Source organism: Myotis nattereri, assembly GCF_964212035.1.
Source record: "Myotis nattereri genome assembly, chromosome: 8".
NCBI classification, from domain to species: domain Eukaryota; kingdom Metazoa; phylum Chordata; class Mammalia; order Chiroptera; family Vespertilionidae; genus Myotis; species Myotis nattereri.
Genome location: NC_138083.1, coordinates 69,677,767 through 69,703,173, shown reverse-complemented (window position 1 = coordinate 69,703,173; position 25,407 = coordinate 69,677,767). Strand labels below are relative to the sequence as shown.

Genomic DNA, 25,407 nt, shown 5'->3' with positions numbered 1-25,407 from the left:
CACTGGGTAAGGTCTAATGTCACTCATGACCACTGCCTTTCTCTTGAGAGGCAGGTTAGCATAGTGATTAAGATCTCAGGCTCTGGAGGCAATCTCACTTGGCATTGAACCTCAGCTTTCCCATTAGTCTAGTGACTATAGACAAGTTAATCTGTCTAAGCCTCAGTTTTGTCATTAGTAAAATTAAGCTTATAATATTACCCATTTTATAGTTATAAGGATTAAATGAGCTAATTCATGGAAGTACTTAGAACAGTACCTTGCACATTACTACTCTTGATCTTACATTGGAGGTTGAAAACTGGTGGGTTGACTCCAATTTGGCTTCCAGATATGTTGTTTGGCTTTCACAGTTGTCAGTACATGCATGGTATTTAAAACATTTTCCCACTTAGTTAAAAGGGTATACTAAAAAATCCAGATTTCTGGCTTCTCTTGAAAAATGAGAGGATTGATTCTAAGCCACACTTCTAGCATGATGATTTACCCAGCTGTAAGTAGCGCTTGTTCCCACTTTAGATGGAACGTTTATGCTTCAGGGTACCACAGTCCTCACCAATTCCTGGGATTCCCCTGAGTGACAGTTGCCATTTGTCATCAACCTGGTCTTTTGCTTTTCTTCTACCCAGCCTGACTCACTCTCAGCATTACCTGCCAGGTTCCTCTAGGCATTAATAATGTAACCCTTGCTTCACACTTAGCTCGCTTGCTTCTGATCTCTGTGCTGTCATCCTAATTGTCCCCACTCCCCAAATAACCTAACTAAGGCCAGGACAACCCAGTGACAACTCACTGCTGTCCTCTCCCCACAGTGCCCTGGGCTTGCTGTACTTCATCCGGCGAGGGAAGCAGTGTCTGGATTTCACTGTCACTGTCCATTTCTTTCACCTCCTGGGCTGCTGGTTCTACAGCTCCCGTTTCCCCTCGGCGCTGACCTGGTGGCTGGTCCAAGCCGTGTGCATTGCGCTCATGGCTGTCATCGGGGAGTACCTGTGCATGCGGACGGAGCTCAAGGAGATCCCCCTCAACTCAGCCCCTAAATCCAATGTCTAGAAATGGGTCCTTTGGACACCCTGCTGGGCAGTTGGCCCCCCAACACATTGGGCTGCTCAGACCCTCCAGATGAGGTCCAGCCCAAATCTGAGAGGAACCCTGGAAATGTGAAGTCTGTTGGTGTGGGAGAGATAGTGAGGCCCTGTCAAGAAGGCAGGTTGCAGCCAGGATCACAGCTGCAAGATTGGCCTCCCATCTGCTGAAGCCTTGGTATCTGGGAGGTCAGCAAAGGGATCTGAACTTGGTATCTGGGAGGTCAGCAAGGGGACCTCTTTCAGGGTAACAGAATTGGAACCATGTCACTCTTGAGCCATCATACCTGTCACCAGCCTGTTATTTAAAAAAAAAAAATCAAGGATATCTGATTGGAGCATACCACTCTTCTAGTCATCTGTCTTGTCTCCTTGGGACAGTGTTATCTTTGTCATGTTGTAGCTATTCTGTTTGGAGAAACGCTTGATGTCTGGATTCATAACCCCAGAAAACGATGTAGGTTCAAAGTATTAGGCTGCTGTCAGGGAGAGGACAGCAGATGGAGGCAATCAAGCACAAGGAAAATGCACAACCTCTGTTGTGCTGTGCATGTGTGTGTGCACCCATGAACCCATGACTAACTTGCAGTTTTCTCTACTGGGTAGCCCCTCCCCCTCTCCCCCTGCTCCCAGCTTTCAACATAGCAGGCCTTAGGACCCAAAGAAGAGTCCCAGCATCGCTCTCAACCTAACCCTCGTAATAGACTCTCTGGGAATGATCAGGCACGACAGCTCCCACTGAATGTCAGTTCTGGCAATAGGTCCTTCTTCCTGACTTATTTGGAACTCTTCAGTGACAGGGGTATGATGGGTGCCCAGAGATAGGAAGCCCAACCTTCCAGCTCAACCGGTACTTACAGGGCTGAGGGAGATAGGAATTTGCTGTTAAGATTTTTCTTGGGAGTGGAGTGTCCTCTGTGAGGGGCTGCAGCTGTCCTTCCTATGTACATAATACAGTTTTTTCCACGGTTCTGCCTGTATTTACTTGGTAATGCCATGGTTGGGACTGTGAGAGATCAGCATAGCCAGGCAAGGGAGCTGTATGGAAAGAATTATTAGGTAACCTCCGCCTTTGCTGGACCCAGATTGTTCCTCCATTTGGTTAAAATACTAAGTGCAGGGAATTCCTATGTCCCACCCCCTCCACCTGCAGGCTCCTCTGCTACACCTTGGGGGAACTGCCATGACTCTCAGGACTCCTTTCTCGTTTGCTGGTGATTTCTGAACATGTCCAGGGGAACACACTCTTCTAGACCCACTTCTGCATTGAGACCATTGGTGTTCCTCTTTGGATCCTCTGAAGTCTGCCCAAGAGAGCTGTCAGTCTTCAGATTTTAGTGTTAGGGCTACACAGGTGCGTTTTGCATCCCCCGGGAAGCCTTTCTAGCTTCCTGGCCCCAGCCCTCCAGAAGAGGGCATTGAGGCAGACAAGATGAAGGTTTATGAGTAAATGTGCCTGGGCAGAGGCTGGGAAAGTGCAAGGGTGAGCACCTCCCTAACTCAGGGCGCTCTAGTTAAGCTGGAAGGAAGCAACCTGTTAAGAGTATTCTAATCCTGGCTACAAGGTCCAGGAGGCAAGGCCAGCTGAGATGACTTCCCTAGGTTGGTGGGTTTCCTTCCAGACACCACAAACTCTAAAGGCAAGTGACTAACTTTATTTTAAGGAAGGCATCAGCACATTCATGTGGCTGTCATCTCCTTTGGTCACCTGTGGTGGTCGCTTCATCTGTGATGGCACATTTCTGGGGGGTTTCCTTTGAGAGCTTGTGCCGTTCTGCATATTTCCTGTGATGAGAAATCTCTGCCCCTCGAGTGTTAATTTGATTTTTGGATAAGATATGTGACCTCAATGAGATTTATTTTTTATTTGTAAAGTAACAAGAAAAGCAGTATCTAGAAGTTCCAGAGAGAATTGGGCAATGGCAGTGATGTCATTTTAGTAATAAAAAGCGTCTATTGAGTGCTTAATAGATGTACAACAGTGGGCTAAGTGTTTACATCTTCTTGCTCATTTAGTCTTCACAACAACTTCCTGGAATAGAAAATATCTTCTGTATTTTACAGATAAGGAAACTATAAGGAATTTGCCAAAGGTTACAGGTTAGGAGCTGGCAGAGCCAGGATTTGGGCTCCAGTAGTGACATTAATAAACTCATTCTGAAGACTAATAATTAAAGGTTGTATAAATTCTTATTGGTTAAATAATCTATCACCTTATAATCATACCTCCACACCCTACTCTCCTGTTTTCTGTTTTGTTTTTAAATATATTTTTATTGATTTCAGAGAGGAATGGAGAAGGAGAGAGAGAGAAATTGATAGGCTGTCTCCTGCACGCCCCACACTGGGGATCGAGCCTAAAACTCAGGCATGTGTCCTGACCCCAAATCAAACCATGACCTCCTGGTTCATAGTTCGACACTCAACCACTGAGCTACACCAGCCAGGCCCTATTGTACTGTTTTAAATACTAAGAATGTATAGTGCTTTGTAAACATTACTAGCTTTCTAAGAAAAACGGATATACATTTTTTACAAAAAAGAAAGAAAAACTTATATACTTTAAATACGGTCACAGATTTCCAAGTAAACAGAGGAATGTAGGAAATGTTTTTCTTTCCAAGGATAAAGGAAAGTTGTATCCACCCCACCAGTGAGTTGGTGTATCTCTTGACTTTCTAAGGGTCTGAAGTCTGGAACTCCTTTTATCCTACTCACTACCTAATCGCGGGCCATTTGGAAAGGAGTGGAGACTAGTGCACAGCAGGTGCTCAGAATAGTTTATAACCCATGAGAAGGATGGGAAAGGAGAGAGAGGGTGCCTCTAACTTCTAGTTCTGGGCAGCCCTGTCCAGATCAGAGCCAAATGGGGCCAGATGGCAGTCAGTAGGCAGCAGGGGTGGGTGGGAAGCTCCAGGTCCCCATGAGACCTCTGGAGTGCACAGCTCCAATAGGCGCCCCTGGAAGCAGTTTCTTAGACGTTGGACTGTCCTTCAGTGACTCCCAGATCAGGCGGCTTCCTTCTGGCAGTCACCGAAGGCAGTCAGTGTGCAGGCAAGGAGCTCCTGCCCAAGGACCACAGAGCCTTAGGAGCTGGGGGGAGGGGCAGATTGAAGGCACAAGAGCGGCTCTCTGTGGAGAGGGTCTTAAAAGCCACTGTGGTGCTTGAGGTTTTCTGTAAGAAATTAGTGAAGGGTGGTGCAAACAGCATTGAGATGAGGGGGTAGACGGAGAGGAGAGTTTCAGTCCCTGCCCCTACCTGGGCTAGTCAAAATTCTAGGGATCTAGTACTGAAGACTGTAGAGAGCCGTAATGGAGTGCAGAGTTAAGTCCTGGAGCCCCATTACTAGCTGTGAGACCGTGGCTAAGCTACTTAACCTTTCCCTACCTTGGTTTCTTCATTTGTCAGCCGAGAATGATAATAGTACTTCCCTGGGTGGTTGTGAGGATTCACTGAGTCTCATGTGTAAAACACTCAGCACTGGGCCTGGCACTTACAGGAAGTGGTCCACAAGTCTGTTACAGTTTTGCCCTTCCCTGCCCCCAGTTGTACAGAGAACACACCTTTCTTCTGAGCCAGCAAGTATTGAGCTCCTCTATGCCATGCACTGCAAAGTGACACATGTATTCTCACTTAATGAAAGAGATAGGCACCATTATTTTCCTCATTTTGCAGACAAATTGAAGATAAGGAGTACATTGAGAGTAAAAGCTAGGCCTGTCTGCTTCCATAGCTTCATATTTTCATGTTCCAGTTATGTTTGAGTGGTACATGACTCAGCTAGGGAGAGGGAAGTGTCGGGAATCCAGATGCCACCTTAGCAAAAGGTTGTGAATGTGAATGTAGTATTGGCTTTTTAATAAGCCACTTGTTTCCTTTAGTGGGCAGTGAGGCAGCTGCTCATTAAATGAGAAACAGGGCCAGTACTGGCCTTGGGGCTTTATTATGGTGCAAAGCCAGGGAGAAGGCATGGAAAAAAGGCCAAACATTTGTTCAGTACCCCACAAGCTGGCCTTGCCTACATCAAGCCTGATTTGCTCAAAGCCCTCTGGAATGGATATTAGTATTCCCGTTTAATAGACAGATGAAATAGCCTCAGAGAGGTCATGTGACTTGTTAAGTCACCTAAACACTTTAATCCCCCTTCTTGTCTATTAACTGTTAGGAAGCCATTTCTGGAGTGGCTTCTGATCCCAAATCAGGATCTGAGCCCAGAAGAGAAGCCTCAGATTGAAGTGGTTAAACAAAGGGATGGTGTAGTGGGGAGACCCCAATTGTGGGATTGTGGCAGGCAGGTTGCCTGAGGACCAAGTGCCAGTGCAGGTGGGGATAATGCTGGAAGAGGCACCTGCTAGGAGTCACACTGGAGGCCTGCATCCTTGCTCCCCCAGGTGCCCTGGGCACAGTAGAGCCCAGCCTGGGCACACAGGCTCCTGTCTACTTCATAGCATTCCCTGTGGGCAACTCTGGCTCCCATGGGGCAAAGCCAAAGCTGCCAATCTTAGGGCCCCCAGTTGGGGTTCCCTGGTTAGGCTCCCACAAAGAATAGTGCAGGTCCTGTCCTTGCCCTCCCCCTGTTTTTGGTTGGGAGCACACTGTCCTGACCAATGGCCTGCTGAGAACGCAAGACAGAAGTTCACAGAAGGTGGCATGAAGAATGGAAAGTGTTTGCGAGGAAAGATGGAGTAGAAGTTATTTCGAAGATTGATGATGTCCAGCAAGGGAACCAAAATGGAGACTCAGGAATTAGGCTGGATTGCAAGCTGAGTGGGAAGACAGCTCCAATTGAGGTTACTGGGGCGTGCTTGCACGGAAGTTGTGGGGGCTAGGCAGGGAGTTGGGGAGTGGGGGATGCATGGTAGATAGGGGAGCGCTGTGGCAGGAAGACAGCCTGCTGCCTTACCCAGGCAGAGCCCTGCAGAGCAGAGCAGCCAGTGCAGGGTGCCCAGGCTGTCCCACTGCCCCCAGGGAAATGCGTTCCATTTCCCGTTGGTTCTCAGTTGTGCTGAACACCAGTGGGGTGAAGGATTACGAGTGGGAGGGTTCAAGGGTAGCCCCTCATCCTTTTCCCTCTCTCCCAATCTGGGGAGCCCTCTCCATAACTGTCCTGGCTCCTGAGGGTGGGGTGGGGAGGGGAGTGGGGTCAGAGATGGCTCTGCTGCTTTCCTTGAGGCATCTGTTCAGCACATCCTGCCTCTAGGGCAGTGGTTCTCAACCTTCTGGCCCTTTAAATACAGTTTCTCATGTTGTGACCCAACCATAAAATTATTTTCGTTGCTACTTCATAACTGTTATGTTGCTACTGTTATGAATCGTCATGTAAATATCTGATATGCAGGATGGTCTTAGGCGACCCCTGTGAAAGGGTCATTCGACCGCCAAAGGGGTCGCGACCCACAGGTTGAGAACCGCTGCTCTAGGGGAAGGAATAGGGAGGATTGTAGTCTTAGAGAAAGCCTGGGCTTTCCTCTTCCCAACTGCATGGTTAGGGCCCTATAGCTTCTACTGACAGAGGGTGACTCCCACTGGATGGATGGACCAGGGCTCGGGGTTGGATGATGTACATGCCAGGTCATGTGGGAGCAGTAGGGACACAGTGCCAGGTTCCCGCCTGACTCAGTGCTTTCCGTGATCTGTGACTCAGGTGGGGCCCAGCAACACCCATTTATTGACACCAGCTCTGTGATAATCAGGGCGCAAGCATGTGCGTGATGGCTGTTTCCTTTCTTCTGAAAAGGGAATGGGGAGCAGCTAGGAGACTGAGATCAGAATTCTTGCTCCACCTCTCCTAGCGGTGTGAGCCTGGGCAAGTATTTGCCTTCTCAGCACCGTGGTTTCCTTCTCTCCTGGGCTTGCAGGGCCATTGTGAGGCATCTGGCCCCCAGGGAACACCCGAAAGCACCCAGGAAATTTTCCCTTTCTGTGACTTCATAGAGTACTGTCACACGGTTCGGTGAGGTGGGGAGGGGTGCAGCTCTCTGGCTTCTTTGCTCCTGGCTGTAGTCTAGACTGACCTTAGGGGCCTGGGAAGGGGCTGGAAGAAGCCTGAGAGTGATACACACTTTTCCCCCACCTCTGCAGAGGGCCTCTTTCCTCCAGCCTTTCCAGCCCCAGGGAAATAGGCAGAGCCGGCGAAGTATTCTTCAGTGCCATATGGGAAATTTTATTTGTATACTCTCAAATTTTCCCGTCCAACCCTCCCATTCAGATGATTGTACGATTTCCATCCTCTGCTCACAATCTGGCTCCCATCCGAGGTCTATGCTACCTGTGAGCGAGATGTCGGTGTTAGGAGCGAAGAAGGCCTCTAGGAGGCGCTGCTGTCCAAGGAGAGGGCTTAGGCGCAGTGGTTCTCAACCTTCCTAATGCCGCGACCCTTTAATACAGTTCCTCATGTTGTGGTGACCCCCAATTTCATTGTTACAAATTGAACATAATTAAAGCATAGTGATTAATCACACAAACAATATGTAATTATGTGTTTTCCGATGGTCTTAGGCGACCCCTGTGAAAGGGTCGTTCGACCCCCAGGTTGAGAACCGCTGACTTAGGGACTGGACACTGAAATGTCTGGCAGGTTGGAGATGTGGGTTTTGTGAAGGGGAAGCTTCCCTTTCCACTGGACTCCCAAGCCCTTCACCCCCTTCCTTTCTTGGGACCTGATTCTCTCTTGGAGGGGCTGGAGTATACTTTTTCGTGCTAAGGAACTTTTTCAGAGTACATCTTTTTTGAAACATGAATAAATAAAACAAATGGAGAGTTCATTTGGTCTGAGTGTGGCAGAGCCCTACTTGACCACATCACCTTCCCCCACATTTAGGAATTCCTAAACTGCTTACTCAGACTTCTGTGAGATTCCGAGTCATAGCAGTTTGGCCCCTCTTGAGGCCTCTCCTTCCCTAGGGCCCTAGTTGGATCCTGAGAGGCTCCAGCCTAGCCACTAGGCTGGTGTGTGGTCTTGATCAATGGTTTGCCCCTCTCTGAGCTTCCCTTTCTAGTCATAAAGGTGGGGCCTCCCAGCACTGCCAGCAACAGCCCCCAAGACTGTATTCAGGGGCCCTGCTCTGGGCCTGGCTTGAGGCCTACATCTCACCCTGGCCTGGCAGTGACGTCATCACACCCTGTATGGATGGCATTTCGGCAGCCCAAGTGATGCTGAGCAGAAGCGGGTGCAGCAGCGCTTGACCAAGCGCATGGTGGATGGCCTGCACATCACCCGGGGTCCTGGGAGGTGGATTCGCCTGGGCAGCCCCTCAAACCAGTTCCACTGGTCAGCTACTTGCAGCTGCTCCGCGTCCCCTCGGTGGGGCTTCAGGAAGATGACTCCAGGGTCTCCAGTGGGTAGCTGCCTCCCCCAGGCTCCAGGGCAAGCGACCGATGTCTTTGGGACCTCGGGCTCCACTTGTTCTCCGTCTGGCACTGCGGCATGTGACTGCTGGGCCTTTTTCTTCTCTGGCACCCTCACCTTGGACTTCAACTTCTTAGGCTTCCCTAAGTTCTTGGACTCCAGTTTCTTCTTGGAGCACTTAGCTTCTTGGAGTCCATTATTCTGGCCCATTTTAGTGCAGACAGTGTTGTTCCTGGCAAGGAGAGGAACAGCAGTCAGTAGAGCAGGACTAAGGCCTGGTTCTCTTGCCTGCCCCCAAGGCACTGCTGTGCAGCCAGCTCAGGGGAGCCTGTGAAGAAAGCTGGGGAGGGCCTGGAAAGGAACTCCTCTGCCACCCGGAGGCCTTGCACCTCGGGGCAGGGGATGTGGTACCTATCAGCAGCAGGGATGTGAGAGGTTGGGAAGGCAAAAGGCAATGACTACTAAGTTGGACACCTGGGAATATTGATGGTCTGCATCGGCCACTAGGTTAGGGTTCTGCCTGTCTGGATTTCACTTGATGGGGTGAACTAGTCCAATGTTTTGTTTTGTTTTTCAGATTGTGTTCCAAGAAACCCGAGGGTTCTGAGGAATTCCTCCTGTATCCCCTAATGGCCGGGTAAAGGCAGGAGACCTTCCCTCACAACAACACAACTGGGGTTTGGGGACAGATTTTGAAGAGAGGTTCTGCTGCGTTAAAAGGGTGGGAAAACAATGGGACTAGAGGACCCTGACCCTCGGGCTCAGTGTTTCCTGATTACCTGCATCTAGGAAGCCAACTCAGAGAGAGGAGCCCAGAGAGGTGGCGTTATCCAGAGTATTAAATGCTGGCAGGGATGTGTCTGTCATAGATTGGGTCCCCTGCAAAGCGGCAGCACCACCCTAACTGAGTATGTGAAGAGGGGCGAGGCCTTGGGCTCAAGGTAATGACAATACTGATGATGATAATGGCCATTGTTGGTTGAGTGCCCATGTGTGAGGCCTGCACAGTGGGATGCAGTGAAGCAGCAGAGTGGCTTGGAGAGCACAGGCTTTTGGAACACAAGCTGGGATCAAATTCGCTTCTGCCTCTTACCATCTGTGTGATGAGGCAAGAAATGTAACCTCTCAGAACCTTAATTTCCTCATCTGTAACAGTGGGATAACTGTCTACCCATAGAATTGTTGTGAATAATAAACTAAATGGGAAAATGCTTGTAAAGTACTTAGCATAGTACCTGGCACTTACCAGGTGACTAAAAAATGGAAGATTTCTTAATATTCTGATGCAACTGATGAGGAAACAGCCCCAGCAGGATGTCTAGTCTACAGGTGAATGTCGGGGCTGTGTTGACCTGAGGGGGGAGCAGGAGAGGTACCCTCATGCTCAGTACCCCAGGTGGTAGTTAGTCCCATAATTGCATGATTATGACCATGGTTATGATCACAGCTCTGATGATAGACAAGAATGGCTTCAAATTCTAGCTCTGCCACTAGGTCGGATAACTGGGACAAGTCGCTTCATCTCCTGAGCCTCAGCTTTTTATTAGTAAAATAGAGGTCATAAATACCTTTCTCCCAGAGCCTTTGTGAAAATTGGGTTTTCTAAATTCCTTAGCACAGTGTCTGTTCCTAGCAGAGATAGCTGTTGGGTCCATGTGGGGCCGTGGGTGGACTGAGCTCACCTGGAGGAGATCTGGAGGGCCTTCCGAACGTTGAGCAGTGAATTCCAACACCTTCTGGCCAGGCTATATAGTTCTTGGATCCGAGGGTTTGAATTCTTGAGTAGCCTCAAGAGTGACAAGTTTTTTAACACCTGCCAGAGTTGAGAAAGCAGAAAAACAGATGTTTCACTCCCCATCCAGACTTTGGCTCAACTCAGCCTGGAGACCCTGGAGAAGCGGTACTGCATGGGTGCCCAGGCTCTCCTCTGCTGGGACCAAAATGGGCCTCTTACCATTCTAAGTCGGTTCCGCTCAGTTAATTTGCTGATAGGCTGCTGTATCTTGTCCTGTGGTTCCTCATCTTGCATCTGAGAGAGAGAGAGAGAGAGGGAACGCTAATACGGAAAAACCCCCACCCCTAAATGCCTCCATTATACCTCTCCATTTGGCTCAGCATGATTTGACTAACCCCAGACTGAAAGTGTCACCTCTGTTTGGGGGCAGAACAAGGGAGACCATTCTAACTCCTGACCTCCCTTCACCCCTCAGGGCTCCCTTTCCCTCCACCTGCCCTGGTATGGTTGGACTCTTTGTAAGGCCCCTTCTAGATCCAGTCCCTAGTCCAACCTTGAAAACCACACTATTCTGGGGCCTCTTCTTTGCTGATGGACTCATACTGGGGCTGTGATGCCTCAAAGACGACAGATGGAGCAAAACTGGTACCAGGTACTGCCTGAGCCCTGCCCCTCTCAGTTCAGCCAGTACCCAGGCTGGGCATTAGGATGGTCGTGCTGCATCTCCCAGGGAGGGGAGCTGTGACATCACTGAAATGTGTGACAACAGGGCTGGGTCTCCAAGGAGTGTGTGTGGCAGGGGTGAGGGTGAGGAAGAAACGCTCACCTGCAGAGAAACCTGGTAGGTGACAGGCAGAAGCGTATATTGTTACCACCTTCCTGTGAGGTAAGAGGATTATCCCCTCTTTTTAAATAAAAAAGCCGAGGTTCAAAGAGGCTAAATAATTTACTCAAGGTCATACAGTTGGATAAAGGTGGAGCTGGAAACCTAAGGTCTGACAGTCTATCCATGAAATCAGGGGTTCCCAACTATGCTCCTCTATTCATTCATGTCACATGTGTTAACTGTACTCTGGCTACATGTCAGGTGTTGCTAAGTACTGGAATAAAAGAAAATTCCTACCCTTAAGGAACTGACATTTCAGTAGAGGGCAAACAAAACAGTGTGTGTATCTGTAAGTGTTCAATCATTGGCTCTCTAAAACAAAGTGAGTGTGTGTTGGTGTGTGTTACAAATTTTACTGATAGACATCTACAATAATGAAATTTGACAATACTTTTTATTGTAAATTCCATATAGCCAGTTGGTTCTTACAGTACACTTTTCTTGACTTATGCTTAACTCTTGTACCCATAACCAACCTATGGTTGTAGTGGATGAACAAGTGTAGTTCCAGCACGAATGTTGATATTTTCATTTACACTAGGAGTATGAAAAGTGAAAAAATGAAAGAACAATGATGTTGGAATTCTACCCAATCATCAATGACATGATCAACTTATTTGCTGTATTGAATTATAGTTTTCATATACTGGAGGTATATTTTCTCATTTTGGGGTGTGTGCGTGTGTCTATTTCCATGTAACAGCTATAGACAGGACATGTTTATATTGAATCTGCATTATCAACATTTGCATTACTTTCTTAAGGCTAGACCAGGGGTCGGGAAATTTCTTCTGTAAAGGCCATATAGTTGCAACTGCTCAGCTCTGCTATTGTAATGTGAAAGCAGCCATAGATAATATGTAAATGAGTGGGCATAGCTGTGTTGCAATAAAACTTTACTTACAAAAGTAGTTGATGAGCTGGATTTGGCCCATGCAAACTTCTGGTCTAGACATCAACAAAACAATCAAACCTGATTTATCATGTTACCGATGTCTGTGGTGTAAATACGCCTTCCACCGCTGATTTTAAGCTACCAATGTGATGTCACTGAAAGCAGAGTTGAACAGAAATGAAGAATACCATACCATTATATGTTACATATTTCTACAGATGTAAAGACTCTCAAGAACATAGATAATAGTAAAAGGCAGTAAAAAACTAGAAAGTGATGAGTTTAAGCATTTTCATCTTTGCTTTTAATATAATTAATTAAGCTTATATAATTTAATTTTTAATAATGGCTATGTTTAACAACCAGCCAGCAGAGTTCCTGAAAATGTAATAGGCTTTTGCGAGCCCTAATGAGTCAGTTCCAGCACACCACTATTCTGTCAGATGGAAATAAGTGTGTGGAGAAAATTAAACAGGGCAGAGGGGATAGGAGAGCAAAGGTAGAAGGTTTGCTTTATTAAAAGGGTGGAATGGGAAAGATTCACCAATAAGATGAGATTTGTGAAGAGACCTGAGGGAGGTAAGGGAAGCGGAAAGTGGCATTGGCAGGAGATGAGGGCAGAGGGGGAGCTGTGGTGAAGGGTTGGGACAGATCATAGGAGACTTTAATTTAAACTCTGGCTGCTTTGAATAATCTGCCTGGCTGGCTGCATCAGAATAGTCAGCTTCTCAGGTACCACCCATAGAGTTGGCCAATCTGATACCCATCCAAGTATGGGAATCACTTCACAGCTTCTAGGGCAGAGAGGTGTGCATGCATAGGGAGTGCTTAGCTCCACCTTTTAGTAACAATGAACCAAGACTAGATTGCAGACAGCTTCTTACTGAGGCAAGGTGGTTGGATTCGGCACTGGGAGCTGGTCCAGATGCCTCTGCCATTATGTTCTAGTCCAGACTTTTTACCCCTCACAGGCTTCTCTCTCTTCAGCTGTGCCTACTTAGGGAGTTCATCTCCATGGGGTCAGGGAGTTCTCTACCACCAGACTTTGTACCCCAGAAATGGCTCCCAAAGCCATTTTCCATATTCCAACCATTTCTTAATGGTTTGTTCCTTCCATCGACATGGGAAAAACCATTTGTGCAGAGAGAGATGTATCCAGTGACACACAGCTGGCAAGCCTGTAGACTAACTCCAAGGCTCTTGAGTGGAAAAGCACCACTGTTTTTCCCCCCTTAGTTGTGGTTAAGTCATGTTAAGTACATTCACACTGTTGTGCAACCATCACCACAATCCATCTCCTGAACTCTCTTCATCTTCAAAACTGACAATACCTAGTAAACAACTGTCCATTTTTTCCCTTCCCCAGCCACTGCAAACACCCTTCTAATTTCTATCTCTATGAATTTGACTTTTAGGTACCTATGTAAGTGGAATTATACAATATTTGTCCTTTTGTGACTGGCTTGTTTCACTTAGCATAATGTCCTCAAGGTTCATCTATCAGGGGTCCTCAAACTACGGCCTGCGGGCCACATGCGGCCCGCCGAAAACATTTATCCGGCCCACCGGGTGTTTTTGCGCCCGCTGCCTGTCCTGCTTAGCAGCTGACTTGTCCCGGCCCGCAGTGCGCATGTGTGGAATGTCTGAGGGACAGTGAACTGGCCCCCTGTTTAAAAAGTTTGAGGACCTCTGTCTATGTTATAGCATAGGCTAGAATTCCCTTACTTTTGTAAAAATTGATTTGAGAGAGAGAAATATCAATCGGTTGCCTTCTGTTTTGTAGATATGGAGAGAGGGAGGGAGGGAGGGAGGGAGGGAGGGAGGGAGGAGAGAGAGAGAGAGAGAGAGAGAGAGAGAGAGAAGAGAGAAGAGAGAAGAGAGAAGAGAGAAGAGAGAAGAGAGAAGAGAGAAGAGAGAAGAGAGAAGAGAGAAGAGAGAAGAGAGAAGAGAGAAGAGAGAAGAGAGAAGAGAGAAGAGAGAAGAGAGAAGAGAGAAGAGAGAAGAGAGAAGAGAGAAGAGAGAAAAGAGAAAATAAAAAAGAAAAGAAACAAAACATGGATGTGAGAGAAACATCAATTGGTGCTTTCGGTACCTGTCCTGACTGGGGATCAAACCCAGAACCCAGGCATGTGCCCGGACCTGGAATCATACCTGCAACCTCTTGGTGCACAGGATGAAGCTGCAACCAACTGAGCCACTACAGCCGGGCACACCTATAATTTCCTTAGAGGTCTTTTACCTGACTGAATAGTACCCTGAAGCATTGCCTTAAATCTTTCTGCAGTGTAAACAGAAGGTTTTATAGTCACATTCTCAGTTTCACTTTGGACCATGTTTTCTTGTTTGTTTGTTTTTTGCATTGTCCTGGATTTGAGCTTTGGAAGAAAACCATTTCTTAATTTTACCATCATTTCATAATTTTGCCATTTGGAGAGCTTGATAATTTTCTGCCATCATGTCCTGGCTCTTTTATACGTAACAGTCCTTTCTTTTATTTAGTTCAGGGTTTCCCAACCTCAGCACTGTTGACATTTGGGGCCGGACAATTCTTAGATGTGGGAAGAGGGTCTGTCTTGTGCATTGCAGAATATTTAAGTATCCCTGGCCTCCACTAAATAGAAGACAGTAGCAACCTCCAGCTTTGACAAGCAAAAATGTCTTCAGACATCACCCAATGTCCCCCAGGAGGCAACATTGCTCTCATTTGAGAACTGCTTTCATTTCTCTGTCTCCAGTTGCATTTACTCTAAGCAGCAAGAAGAGTTCAGGTGGCATCTTCAGCACCTTCCTTGGAAATATCCTTAGCTAGATCACTCAACTCATTAGGTACATTTTTTGCTTTCCACTTTACTGCAACAGGGCTGCTACACTTTATGTCACAACATAAGAATTCTTCCCCAGTTTCCAAAAGTATTTATTTCACTTTCCTCAATGCCCTGACTGCAACCATATCAAAGGACTGAGGCCTCTAGTAACAGCTTTTTCAAGGCACTTTAGGTCTTTATTATACTCTTCTCAAAGTCTATTGCCCAGTTCTAATGTCACTCCCATACTTTAGAGCAGCGGTCGCCAACCTTTCGGACCTCACTGACCACACAAATGGTCCGCGGACCACCAGTTGGCTACCGCTGCTTTCGAGTGCTGTGACAGCAGCCCTCTACCCCAGGGCTCAAATCTCTGTTATCTATTGCTACACAGCAAATTATCCCAAAAGTCAGCAGTTTAGAACAAGAAATATTTATGACCTCTAAGGTTTGGCGTATCAGGACTCCTGGGAATGCACTAGCTCAGTGGTTCTCAACTTTCCTTAGATGTGGGAAGAGGGTTTGTCTTGTGCATTGTAGAATATTTAAGTATCCCTGGCCTCCACTAAATAAAAACCAGTAGCAACCTCCAGTTTTGACAAGCAAAAATGTCTTCGGACATCGCCCAATGTACCCCAGGAGGCAACATTGCTCTCATTTGAGAACTGCTTTCATTTCTCTCTCCAGTTGCATTTGCCGTGACCCTTTAATACAGTTCCTCATGTTGTGGTGACCCCCAGATTAATCACAAAAGTATGTAATTATATATGTTTTCCGATGGTCTTAGGCGACCCCTGTGAAAGGGTCGTTCGACTCCCAAAGGGGTCTCGACCCACAGGTTGAGAACCGCTGCTCTAGCTGAATGCTCAACCTGTTTCTCACGAGGTTGTAGTCAAGCTGCTGGCCAGGGCTGCACCATCTCAGGCTCTATGAGGCCGATGAACCTGTTCCCATGTTCACTCACGTGGTTGCTGGCAGGCCTCTGTTCTCTGGCTGTTGGCTGGAATCATCAGCTCCTTGCCAGGTTGGCCTCTTTGTGGGACTGTTGACAACATAGTAACTTGCTTCCCTGAGAGTGAGTGATCCAAGCATAGACCGAAGATGGAAGCAGTGTTCTTTTTTTTTTTAATTTTTAATCTTAAATTTGGAAGAGATATAGACCATCATTTCTGCCGTGTCTTATTGGTCGCAGAGAGTAACCTTGGTACAGAGAGGAGAGAACTGTACAAAGGTCTGAATGAATAGAAGGCAAGGAACATTGGGAGCTCTTTAGGCGGCTGGCTGCTGCATTTCACTTTTATTCAAGATATTATTCTAATTTCCTTTTAACTTCATCTTTGACTCAGGGAATATTTTGAAGTGTTATGTTTCATTCCTAAGCGTTGTGCTGTTTTCCAGATATCTTTGTTATTATTTATATTTTAATTTTTTTGTATAGTCATAAAACATGTTTTGTATGATTTAAATTCTTTTAAATTTATTAAACTTGTTGTTGTTGTTTTGGCCCAGAATATGATGTATCTTGAATGTTTTGTGTGCAGTTGAAAAAAATGTTTATTTTGCTGTTGTTGGGTAAAGTGTTATGTCAATCAGAACAAGTTAGTTGATAGTGTTCAGATTTTCTATAGCATTCATTTTTTAACTGTATTATAGATTTTTCTTTTTTATTTTACATCTGTAGATGTTTAATTAATGTGTTTTTGAAGCTCTGTTTTTAGATGTATACACATTTATGACTGTAAAGTCTTCTTAGTGAATTGAACCTTTTATCATTATGTAATGTCCCTCTTCATCCCTGGTAATTGTACTTCTTTTGAAGTACTTTTTATGACACTCTAATTTGCTTTGATTAGTGTTTGTATGGTATATCTTATTTCATCTGTTTACTTTTAACTCATATATTTCTTTATAGTTAAATTGGGTTTCTTGTAAACAGTATATTATTGCCTCTTGCTTTTCTTCCCCCAATCTAGTAATCAGTCTTTTAATTGGTTGTCGCTACAATTGATTAAAATCTTCCATCTTACTATTTGTTTTATATTTTTTCATCTGTGCTTTCCTTTTGCTTTTTCCTATTTTTCTTCCTTACTTTGGATTGTTTATGCTTTGTCATGGAAAAAACCTTAACCTCATGAGTACCAAAATGAGACTTACTGTATGCAGGCAAGACACTTTATTACGCATAGCACATCAAACAACATGAACATTAGCATCATTTTGTGTTGGTTCCCTCAACCCTAAGTCCAACAATGACACAGTGGTCCTAGATGCACAGTTCACATATAGTGTGACTGAGAAACCCAGATCCAGCACTTTTATAGCAAGCAGTAAACAAGCTTGCCTTTGTTTTAGAAAGACTAATCTCACCTCTCAAAATTGCCACCTGTATTAACAATCCTGAGCAAGGGTCCAGGTGAAAGAGAAGTCTTTACATATTCAACCAGTCATATTGAACACAGAGAAGCCCAGGTAGGATGCATTCCAATATTTTTACGATTCCATTTTATCTCTACTATTGGCTTGTTGATTATATCCCTTAAAGGTTTTTTTTAAGTGGTTGCCCTTGCATTTATACCATATATCTTTAATTAATGAAGTCAATCTTCAAATAATATTATACCACTTCTTATATATGGTAGCATAAGGACTCTTTAACAGTATATTTCTAATTCCTCATCCCATCATTTTTTTTTAAATATATTTTATTGATTTTTTACAGAGAGGAAGGGAGAGAGATAGAGAGTTAGAAACATCGATGAGAGAGAAACATCGATCAGCTGCCTCCTGCACATCTCCCACTGGGGATATGCCCGCAACCCAGGTACATGCCCTTGACCGGAATCGAACCTGGGACCCTTCAGTCCGCAGGCCAATGCTCTATCCACTGAGCCAAACCGGTTTCGGCAGAAAAATGTTTTATATTTACTGTTATTCCATCCATTTCCAGGAATCTTCATTTCAATATGTAGATCCAGGTTTCTCTTTGGTATCATATTCTTTCTGCCTCCGGGACTTCCTTTACTGTTTCTTATAGTGCTGACCTGCTGGTAGTGAATTTTATTTTTGTTCATCTGAAAAAAGTGTTTGTGTACCTAAGTTTGAAACATATTTTTGCTGGATATAGAATGCTGGGTTGACAGTTTTTTCTTTCAGCATTTTAAATACACCATTCTATTGTCTTATGGTCCTGTAACTTCTAATCATATAACTTCTCTGATGAGAAGTCTGCTTTAATTCTTACCTTTGGTCCTCTGTAGGTAGTGTGTCTTTTTCCTCTAGATGCCTTCATGATTTTATCTTTGGTTTTCAACAGTTGGAATATGTAAATAGGTCATAGTGTGTGTGTATGTGTTTATCTGTATCTCTTCTTCTGGGATTGAAATTACATATTTATTAGCTCTTGGATGTTCTGTTCTGGTTTTCTGTTTTGTTTTGCTTTACTCTTTTTTCTCTTTCTATTTCAGTTGGGTGGTCTCTGTTGACCTATCTTCCAGTTCACTGATTATCAGGTGTGTTAAGTTTACTGATGCCCTTGCCAAAGGCATTCTTCATCTTTGTTACGTTTTTAAATTTTCTAGAATTTCCATATGACTTTTTTTATAGTCTCCATTTCTCTGCTAAAATTCCCCTTCTGTTTATGCATGTTGTCCACATTTTCCAACAGACTCTTTCACATATTGTTATAATTGTTTTAAATTCTCTGTCAGATAACTCCAGAGAGTTATCTGGGTCTTCAGTCTGGTTCTGTTGATTACTTTGTCTCTTGACAATAGGGATTTTTGTTATTTGTTTTGTAAAGTTCCATTTTGTATATGTGTTGTAATTTTTATTGATTTCTGGACATAATGTATAGAACAGTAGAGACTGAAGACAAATTGTTTATACCTACAAATTATCATCTCTTTTTAAGCCATTACTGTTGAGGACTGAGTCAATTTTGTCAAGAGTTGAACTATGTTTGGGTTTTATTGTTTCCATGATTACATTTAGCATCTGCGGACTCCCCCTCTCAGCCTAGCCACACTGGGCCTTTAGTAATTCAATAAAAACTATAACTGCACTCTCCTTACCTGCTTGTGTGGAGACCTTGTCTTCCTCCTGCTTCATAAGTGTGCCAGTGCCTGCATCCCATTTCTTCTTGGAGGCTCCTGTCCTTCTTTGGAATTCAGGTTAATTGGCTGCTCTGCAACCTCAGCTCTCTGATGGATTCAACAAAAGTTATAATTTTATAGATTACCTAACAATTTAAAAAAACTATTAGTGTGGTAATGATTTTCTTCCCAGCTTTCTGCATCCTAAATGGAAGCCAGGAATCTAAGCCATCTACTTTTTCACTGCTCCTTTCAACTTCCTTTGCCATCCACTCCTAGGTGCACTGCCTGGGTCTGTCTCTTGGCTACACTTTTCCAGCATAGCCCCCTGAATTATTTCTAGCTTGGATGCTATCTTCCCCCTCAACCCTTACATCTGGCAAATATCTGGCCAGAAGAAGGGACAGAAGTTCCTGATCTGTCACTATCTTGGGGACAGCTCAAAATAATCCAGGGAGTCCTATTCCTAGGGATGAGCCTGAAAAGGGGGGAGATGACTTTATGAGCTGAGTTTTCATCCACTATACTCCTAACTTGGCCTTATTCCTCTGTGCTTGGAAATAGGACCAAGCATCTACTCCATCCATTAATGAGGAGTAAGAATCAACTGACCAAAACATTCCCTGGAAGCCGAAAGCTGCCACAGGGTTAAAGAGGAACAGACGGGAGTAGTGCTTATAATCACAGTCTCTGGAGGCAGCCTACCTGGGTTCAAATTCCAGCTCCATCACTTACTAGCTGTATGGCCTTGGGCAAGTCCCTTCACTTCTCTGCATCCTAATTTCTGTATCTGTAAATTGGAAATAATAATACTTACCTCACAAGGTTGTTAAGAGGATTAAAAGAGTTAATATATACAAAGTACTTATAATAGTGACAGGTGCATAACAAGCTCTGTAGAAGTATTAACTATTAAAGCATACTTCTCTAATTTCAGAAATTCGTGGAAGAAAGCAGTTTCTTCCCTCTCTTAGAACCCATTGCATTCAAAACAGCTAATGTTTACTGAGTACCTCCAAAGTACCCAATTCCTGTACTAAGTATTTTATATGAAGTATCTCATAAGGTAGAGATTAATTATTCTTATCTAACAGGCATGGAAATCCAGGATCAGGGATGTTAACTGTTTACACAGCTGGCTTGACAGAGCTAGGCTTACAACCCAAGAGGGTCTGACTACCATGCCTGTGCTCTCAACCACTGCACTTGTTTCTTTCCACAAACTAGTTTCCTTGCTTGCAAAATAGTGGGAAAGCTGCTTGCTGTGTTTATCTCACAGACTTGTCTTGAGATTCTAATAACAATAGAAGAAGCAGTGCTTTAAGTATTTGTACAGAGTGCTGGTCCCCTGGCATGGAAACCTGAATGTCTCATGAATTTTCACTTCCATTCTTTTCCCCCTCATCTCAGCTTGTTGAACTAATTTATTCAAAACTCAGCTCGGATATCAGGCCTAGATACTATCCTGACAACAGAGGGACTTAAGCAGAGGGTAGCATGTCAGACTTGCCTGTTGAATGATGATTGCTGTGTGGGGAATGGAGTGGAGCCAAGGGAGAGATGGTGGTGGAAACTGAGAGGAATGGTGGATGGGAAAGGTATTTAGGAAAGAGAATCGACAGGAAATTCACATGCATTTTAAGGAGGGCAGCGAAGGACAGAGAAGCGACAAGGGCGAGTCCTAGTTCTTGGCTTGCTCAAGGATGTTCGTTGAATGATCAAGTGACCCCGCTGCAGAAGCTTCTCCAACAGACACCTGCCCGCCCCGCTCCCCCAGGAGGACGGGGCTTCTGGAGCTAGGAGCACCACAGGATGGGTGGAAGGGAGGAGGAAGAGAATGGGCACAGTCTCTCGGTCCGGGAACTGCAAGGACACTGGCACTGGTCTGGAACAGAAGGCGCTGCGAGGGAGCAAGCTTTTCCCCTCTCGGCCCGCAAGTTGCACCTCTCCCCTCCACCCCCGCAGCCCGGGCGTGCAGCGCCCCTCTTAGCACCCTGCAAGCGTTGGCTCACCGCCGGCGTCTGGGGGTGCGGCGCAGAGGCCCACCCCTCTAGCCCTGACCCGCCCCGTCCGGGCGCCCACCCCGCCCAGTGCGCTGGAAGGTTGGGCGTTGGTTCTGCCCAGTCCCAGACCCTGGAACCGGGCTGCCTGGTGAGTCCTAGGGTCAGGGGTCCTCCGCCCCAATGCACCTGCCAGACGGCCGCACTGGGTCGATGCCCTTCCCCTCCGGCCCGTCCTCAGCCTCCCTTTCCCCGCTTGCGCCCTCTTGAGATGTGCGCGCATCAACGTGCGAGTTTGGCCGAGGGTGCCTGGGTGCGGGTTCGTGCTGGTTGCTTGGGGCTTCGGGAGTCCGAAAGCAGCAAGTGTGCGTGAGCCGGGAGTCCCGGAGTCCGCGCGTGCTCCCGCGCGTGTTCCCGCGGCGGGTCTGCGCTGGCAGCGGGGCGCGGCCAGTGGAGCGGAGCGTGCGGAGCCCAGCGCGCGGGCGGCGGCAGACGGACGCGGAGGAGGCGGGCTGGGCGCGTGGAGGAAGGATGCGGGTCGGGAACTTTTCGCCCGACCTGGAAGTACGAGCTCTCGCGCCCGAAGGGGCTCCCCGCGACCGCCGGGCGAGAGGCGAGAGCGTGTGCCCGCCGCCCCTCCCCCACTTCCGCCTCCCGCCTCTTCCTCGTTCCCGGCTCCCAGGGCCGGTGCGTCCCGGGGGAGACCGGCGGCGCAGCCCCACCCCGGCCGGCGCGGCTCGCTCCCACGCCCCCGCTGCCGTCTCGCCGGAGCGGACAGACTGAGTCAGCCGGGGCGCTGGCGCGGCAGGTAGGGGCTGCGGGCGCAGGTGCTGCGGGAGGGCCGGTGTGTGTGGTGGGAGGACGCGAGCCCGGGCGGCCCGGCCCGGGGAGGGGGGCCGCCGTCACCTCCCCTCCCTTCCCCGGCGGACAGGCACGTCCCTTTTTAGGGAATTCTTTTGCTCTCTCTGACTACAGTGCGGGTGGGGCCAGGAGGGCACTCTCCTTTTCCCTGGTCCCCAGCCGGGCCCCTGGCAGCCTCCTGCCCCCAAATCTCTTCACCCCTCTCCCAGCACCTTTAGTGGGGTAAACAACTCCCTTCTTCTCTCCAGCACTCGGCTCTGGGGGGTCCCTGGGCGGGCAGCTCCTTCAGTCTTGTGAGATTGATGGGGTTGGGGGAGGGGGAAAGAAGGGGCGCCCGGAGCCCCTGGTCCCTGTCACTTCCTACCCTCTTACTTGCCCTCCCCCAACCGCTGCTAAAGCAGTCAGCCTCAGGGGCCCGGGTATTTTTAGCGTTGTGACCTGGGCCGCAGATCTAAGCCTTTCCCAGGAATCAGCGTCAGCGCCTTCCTCCTCCACGGCCAGCCCAGCCCAGCCCGCGGCCACAAGGTCTCCCCACACTTCCTTGGCCCTGCCGGGTCCACTGGGTTTGGGTCCCTCTCGGCCATTCCAGCGCTTGTCGAGCTGACCAGGGTCTTGAATATGCTTGAATACAAACGAGGCGGGGGAGGTTGTCTGCGGAGGGGGAGGATCTTGTCCTCAGGTTATAGATACTACTCCCTTGCCTCTGGCGATGGGCTCTCAGCCGAATGCCTGGAAGGAGATTGAGCGAATGCGAGCGAATGCACAGGGCCTGGGCTGGCCCAGAGCTCTGGTGTTCCGGAAAGCTCTTAGCACTGGGTGCTTGGTCCGAATTGGACCCAGGACCTGCCCTTCCAATTGCTACTCACTGACTAGTGGGAAGATAACAGTGAGATGTGTCAGTGGAGACATCAGTGCAAATGAGAGCTGTGGGAGTGCAGAGACAGCTTTACATTTTACAGAGCACCCTCGCAAGCAGTGCCTTGTGTTTGAGGCAGGTAGGATGAGTATGCCATTTTCAGTGGGGGGACTGAGGCTAGAAAGATGATGTCCTTAGGCAAAGAGCCAAGTCTGGAAGTCAGGTCTTTGACTTCAGGGCAGGGTGGGGAGGGAATGGAAGTGGAGGTGATGGGGTATGTGAGTGTAGAGCTGGGGAGAGGAGGGGAGGGGGCACTTTAACTTCTGTCTGGGTTTTGAAGAATGGGCAGGAACCACACCACTAGGGGAAGAGGCCCTCCCGTCCTGAGATCTCTGTCATATCCTCTGCCCTGGCGTCCGCAGACAGGCAGGTGGAGGCATGAGTGGATAAATGCCTCCCCTGTTTGGGGATGGCATGATTCTGAGACTTGGCCGCTGGCCCTGTCCATCTCCTGAACACAGAGGAGCCTCTCTGGCCGTGCCTGGAACTGGCATCCCCTTTGTGGAGCTAGGTCAGCCCCGCCTTTGTATGAGGCTTGAAGTTTGTGGTAATGGACTTGGCTTTAGGGAAAGGGAAGAAGGAAGCCACATCCAGAGGTGTCCGGGCTGGAACCAGAGGCCTTTCTGCTGGCTGCTGGCTGCAGTGGGACTCCCCAAACTCCAGACCCCACTGCATTGTCTCTCAATTCCATAGCCTCCTCTTCTACCTCCAGGAGCTGACATGGACCCAAATCCTCGGGCGTCCCTGGAGCGCCAGCAGCTCCGCTTGCGGGAGCGGCAGAAATTCTTTGAGGACATTTTACAACCAGAGACAGAGTTTGTCTTCCCCCTGTCCCACTTCCATCTCGAGGCGCAGAGACGTAAGTCCTGGGGAGAGGGCTGGAATGGGGAGCAAGTCTTATAGAGCCCAAATCCTGGGGGCCCCTCCCCTCTTATTTTCGTGGCCCTCTGAACTCTGTCTCTGGACCTGACAGATATCTCTGACCATCCTCTTGGCTCCAGCCTGGGTCCTCCTGACTTGTCCCCTTCTTGATCTGCAGCCCCCATAGGTAGCATCTCATCCATGGAAGTGAATGTGGACACCCTGGAGCAAGTGGAACTTATTGACCTGGGGGACCAGGACGGAGCAGACGTGTTCTTGCCTTGTGAAGACCCGCCATCAACCCCCCAGACATCTGGTATGCTCCTGTGCTGAGACTTGGGCACCAGTTAGCCAGAACCGGATGTTGGGGCTCTGAAGTGTAGGGACAAGACTGGGGAAGTATACCCGTAGGGGCTGGAAGGGGCGTTTCCACCAATGAAACAGCTGTCTGCTCTGATTTTAGGGAAGTTGACCAGAAGGGCAACTGTGTTACAGATCCCCAATCCAGAATTCTAGGAATGCCCAACCCCCACTTAGCCTTGTTGATTTTACATTTGTAAAATTAATATAATTAAAAGTATGTAAAAATGGAATTTTTATATTAGAGAACTTAAGCAGTTTTAGGTCATCCTAATAATATAGTATTTATTGAGCACTTTATTAAGTTTCTAATGCTGTGTTAAAATGCTCTACATATATTATCTCAATCCTCACAAATGTCCTATTAGAGCAGATAGTATTATCTCCATTTCATAAAGAAGGATATTAGACTCAGAGAAGTAGTCACATAGTCAGAAAGTAGAAAAGCTGGGTCCAGACCATGGCTTTCTGACTCCAATGGCTTTCTGAGCCCATATACTTAACTTATTAATTGCTGCTATTAATTGCTAGCCTATTACTATGTGCCAGACATTTTATAAGCATTATTATATTTCATCCTCAAAACTCTTCTGGAATCGAGGAATCCCTTTTTGTACAGAGAAGGATCAGAGTCCTTGAGAGGAAAAGTGACTTTCCCAAAGCCACTAAGTAAATAAATGACATAGGTAGAACTTGAAATCTTGAATTGATTGACTTGACTCTAGAGCCCAGATGTGATCCCAGAAGTAGAAGGAGGTGGGAGTCCAGAGACCTGGCTCTTCACTGGACTGGCTAAGTGACTTTGGACAAGTCCCTGTCCCGGCTTCAGTCTCTCCTGAGCAGATCATCCCTGAGAGTCCTCGAAGCCGTGTTTGTGGCCCTGACCAGCTCTTGTCTCTGGACAGGGGTGGACGACCATCCAGAGGAGCTGCGCCTGCCGATGCACACGCCAGACAGGACCACATCCCGCACTTCCTCCTCGTCTTCTGATTCCTCCACCAACCTGCACAGCCCAAATCCCAGTGTCAGCGGAGCAGACACACCCTTGGCACAGTCTGATGAGGAGGATGGGGATGAGGGAGGGGCAGAGCCTGGAGCCTCCAGCTAGCAGTGGGCCCCGACCTATGGACTGACTGAGCTGGCTATTCTCCACCTGAGACCCTAGGCCCAGCCAGAGCTCTTCTGGGAAGACCAGACTCTACTTGTAGTAGACACCAGAGGGAGGAAAGGAAAGTGGGATGGTGTCTCTCCTTGGGCGTTCGTTTTACTGCTAACCTTTTCCTGCTGCAACATTCCCACTAGTGCTTGGCTTACTCCTGAGGTAGAGCTTGCAAGCAAGGAGATGGAAATGAGGTAGGACAAGATGCCACTGCTTTTCTTAGCATTCCTTCTCCCCCAAACTACCCTGGCAGTCTTCTAACAGAGTCTCCTACACCAGTGTCTCTAAATGGACATGAACTCTTTAGCACTCAAATGAGGTGGTACTCCAGCCATCCTGCTTCCTTATGTCCTTTTTTTGGAATAGGGCATGGTATAAATAATAAATAAATGATAATATACCAAC

At 47.4% G+C, this 25,407-nt stretch overlaps 3 protein-coding genes across 5 annotated transcripts in view; 2 read left to right on the top strand and 1 right to left on the bottom strand.

Moving 5' to 3' along the window:
• SYS1 (SYS1 golgi trafficking protein) overlaps positions 1–23,474 on the top strand; it is a 26,403-nt gene extending 2,929 nt beyond the window's left edge. For 2 of the 3 annotated variants that reach the window (XM_081097492.1, XM_081097493.1), the window contains one exon: positions 813–1,431. In XM_081097492.1, coding sequence (XP_080953618.1) covers positions 813–1,053 — 241 coding nt within the window. In that variant the 3' untranslated portion in view covers positions 1,054–1,431. Of the gene's footprint in view, positions 1–812; positions 1,432–23,334 lie in introns of those variants that run through there. The other variant, XM_081097494.1, reaches the window with a different exon arrangement.
• Positions 8,201–14,397, bottom strand: TP53TG5 (TP53 target 5; the record flags this gene model as incomplete). The annotated part of the gene is made up of 5 exons (XM_081097653.1): positions 10,723–14,397; positions 10,389–10,463; positions 10,117–10,247; positions 8,723–8,845; positions 8,201–8,666 (listed from the first exon to the last, which is right to left on the bottom strand). The coding sequence occupies exons 1-5, from the start codon at positions 10,768–10,770 to the stop codon at positions 8,201–8,203; spliced, it is 843 nt and encodes a 280-aa protein (XP_080953779.1). The 5' UTR covers positions 10,771–14,397.
• DBNDD2 (dysbindin domain containing 2) lies at positions 21,167–25,407 on the top strand. Its single transcript, XM_081097491.1, is given in 6 exon segments — positions 21,167–21,570; positions 21,572–21,639; positions 21,642–21,653; positions 23,335–23,481; positions 23,662–23,799; positions 24,749–25,407. Coding segments are annotated over 6 exon segments (762 nt in total). The 5' UTR covers positions 21,167–21,376; the 3' UTR covers positions 24,952–25,407.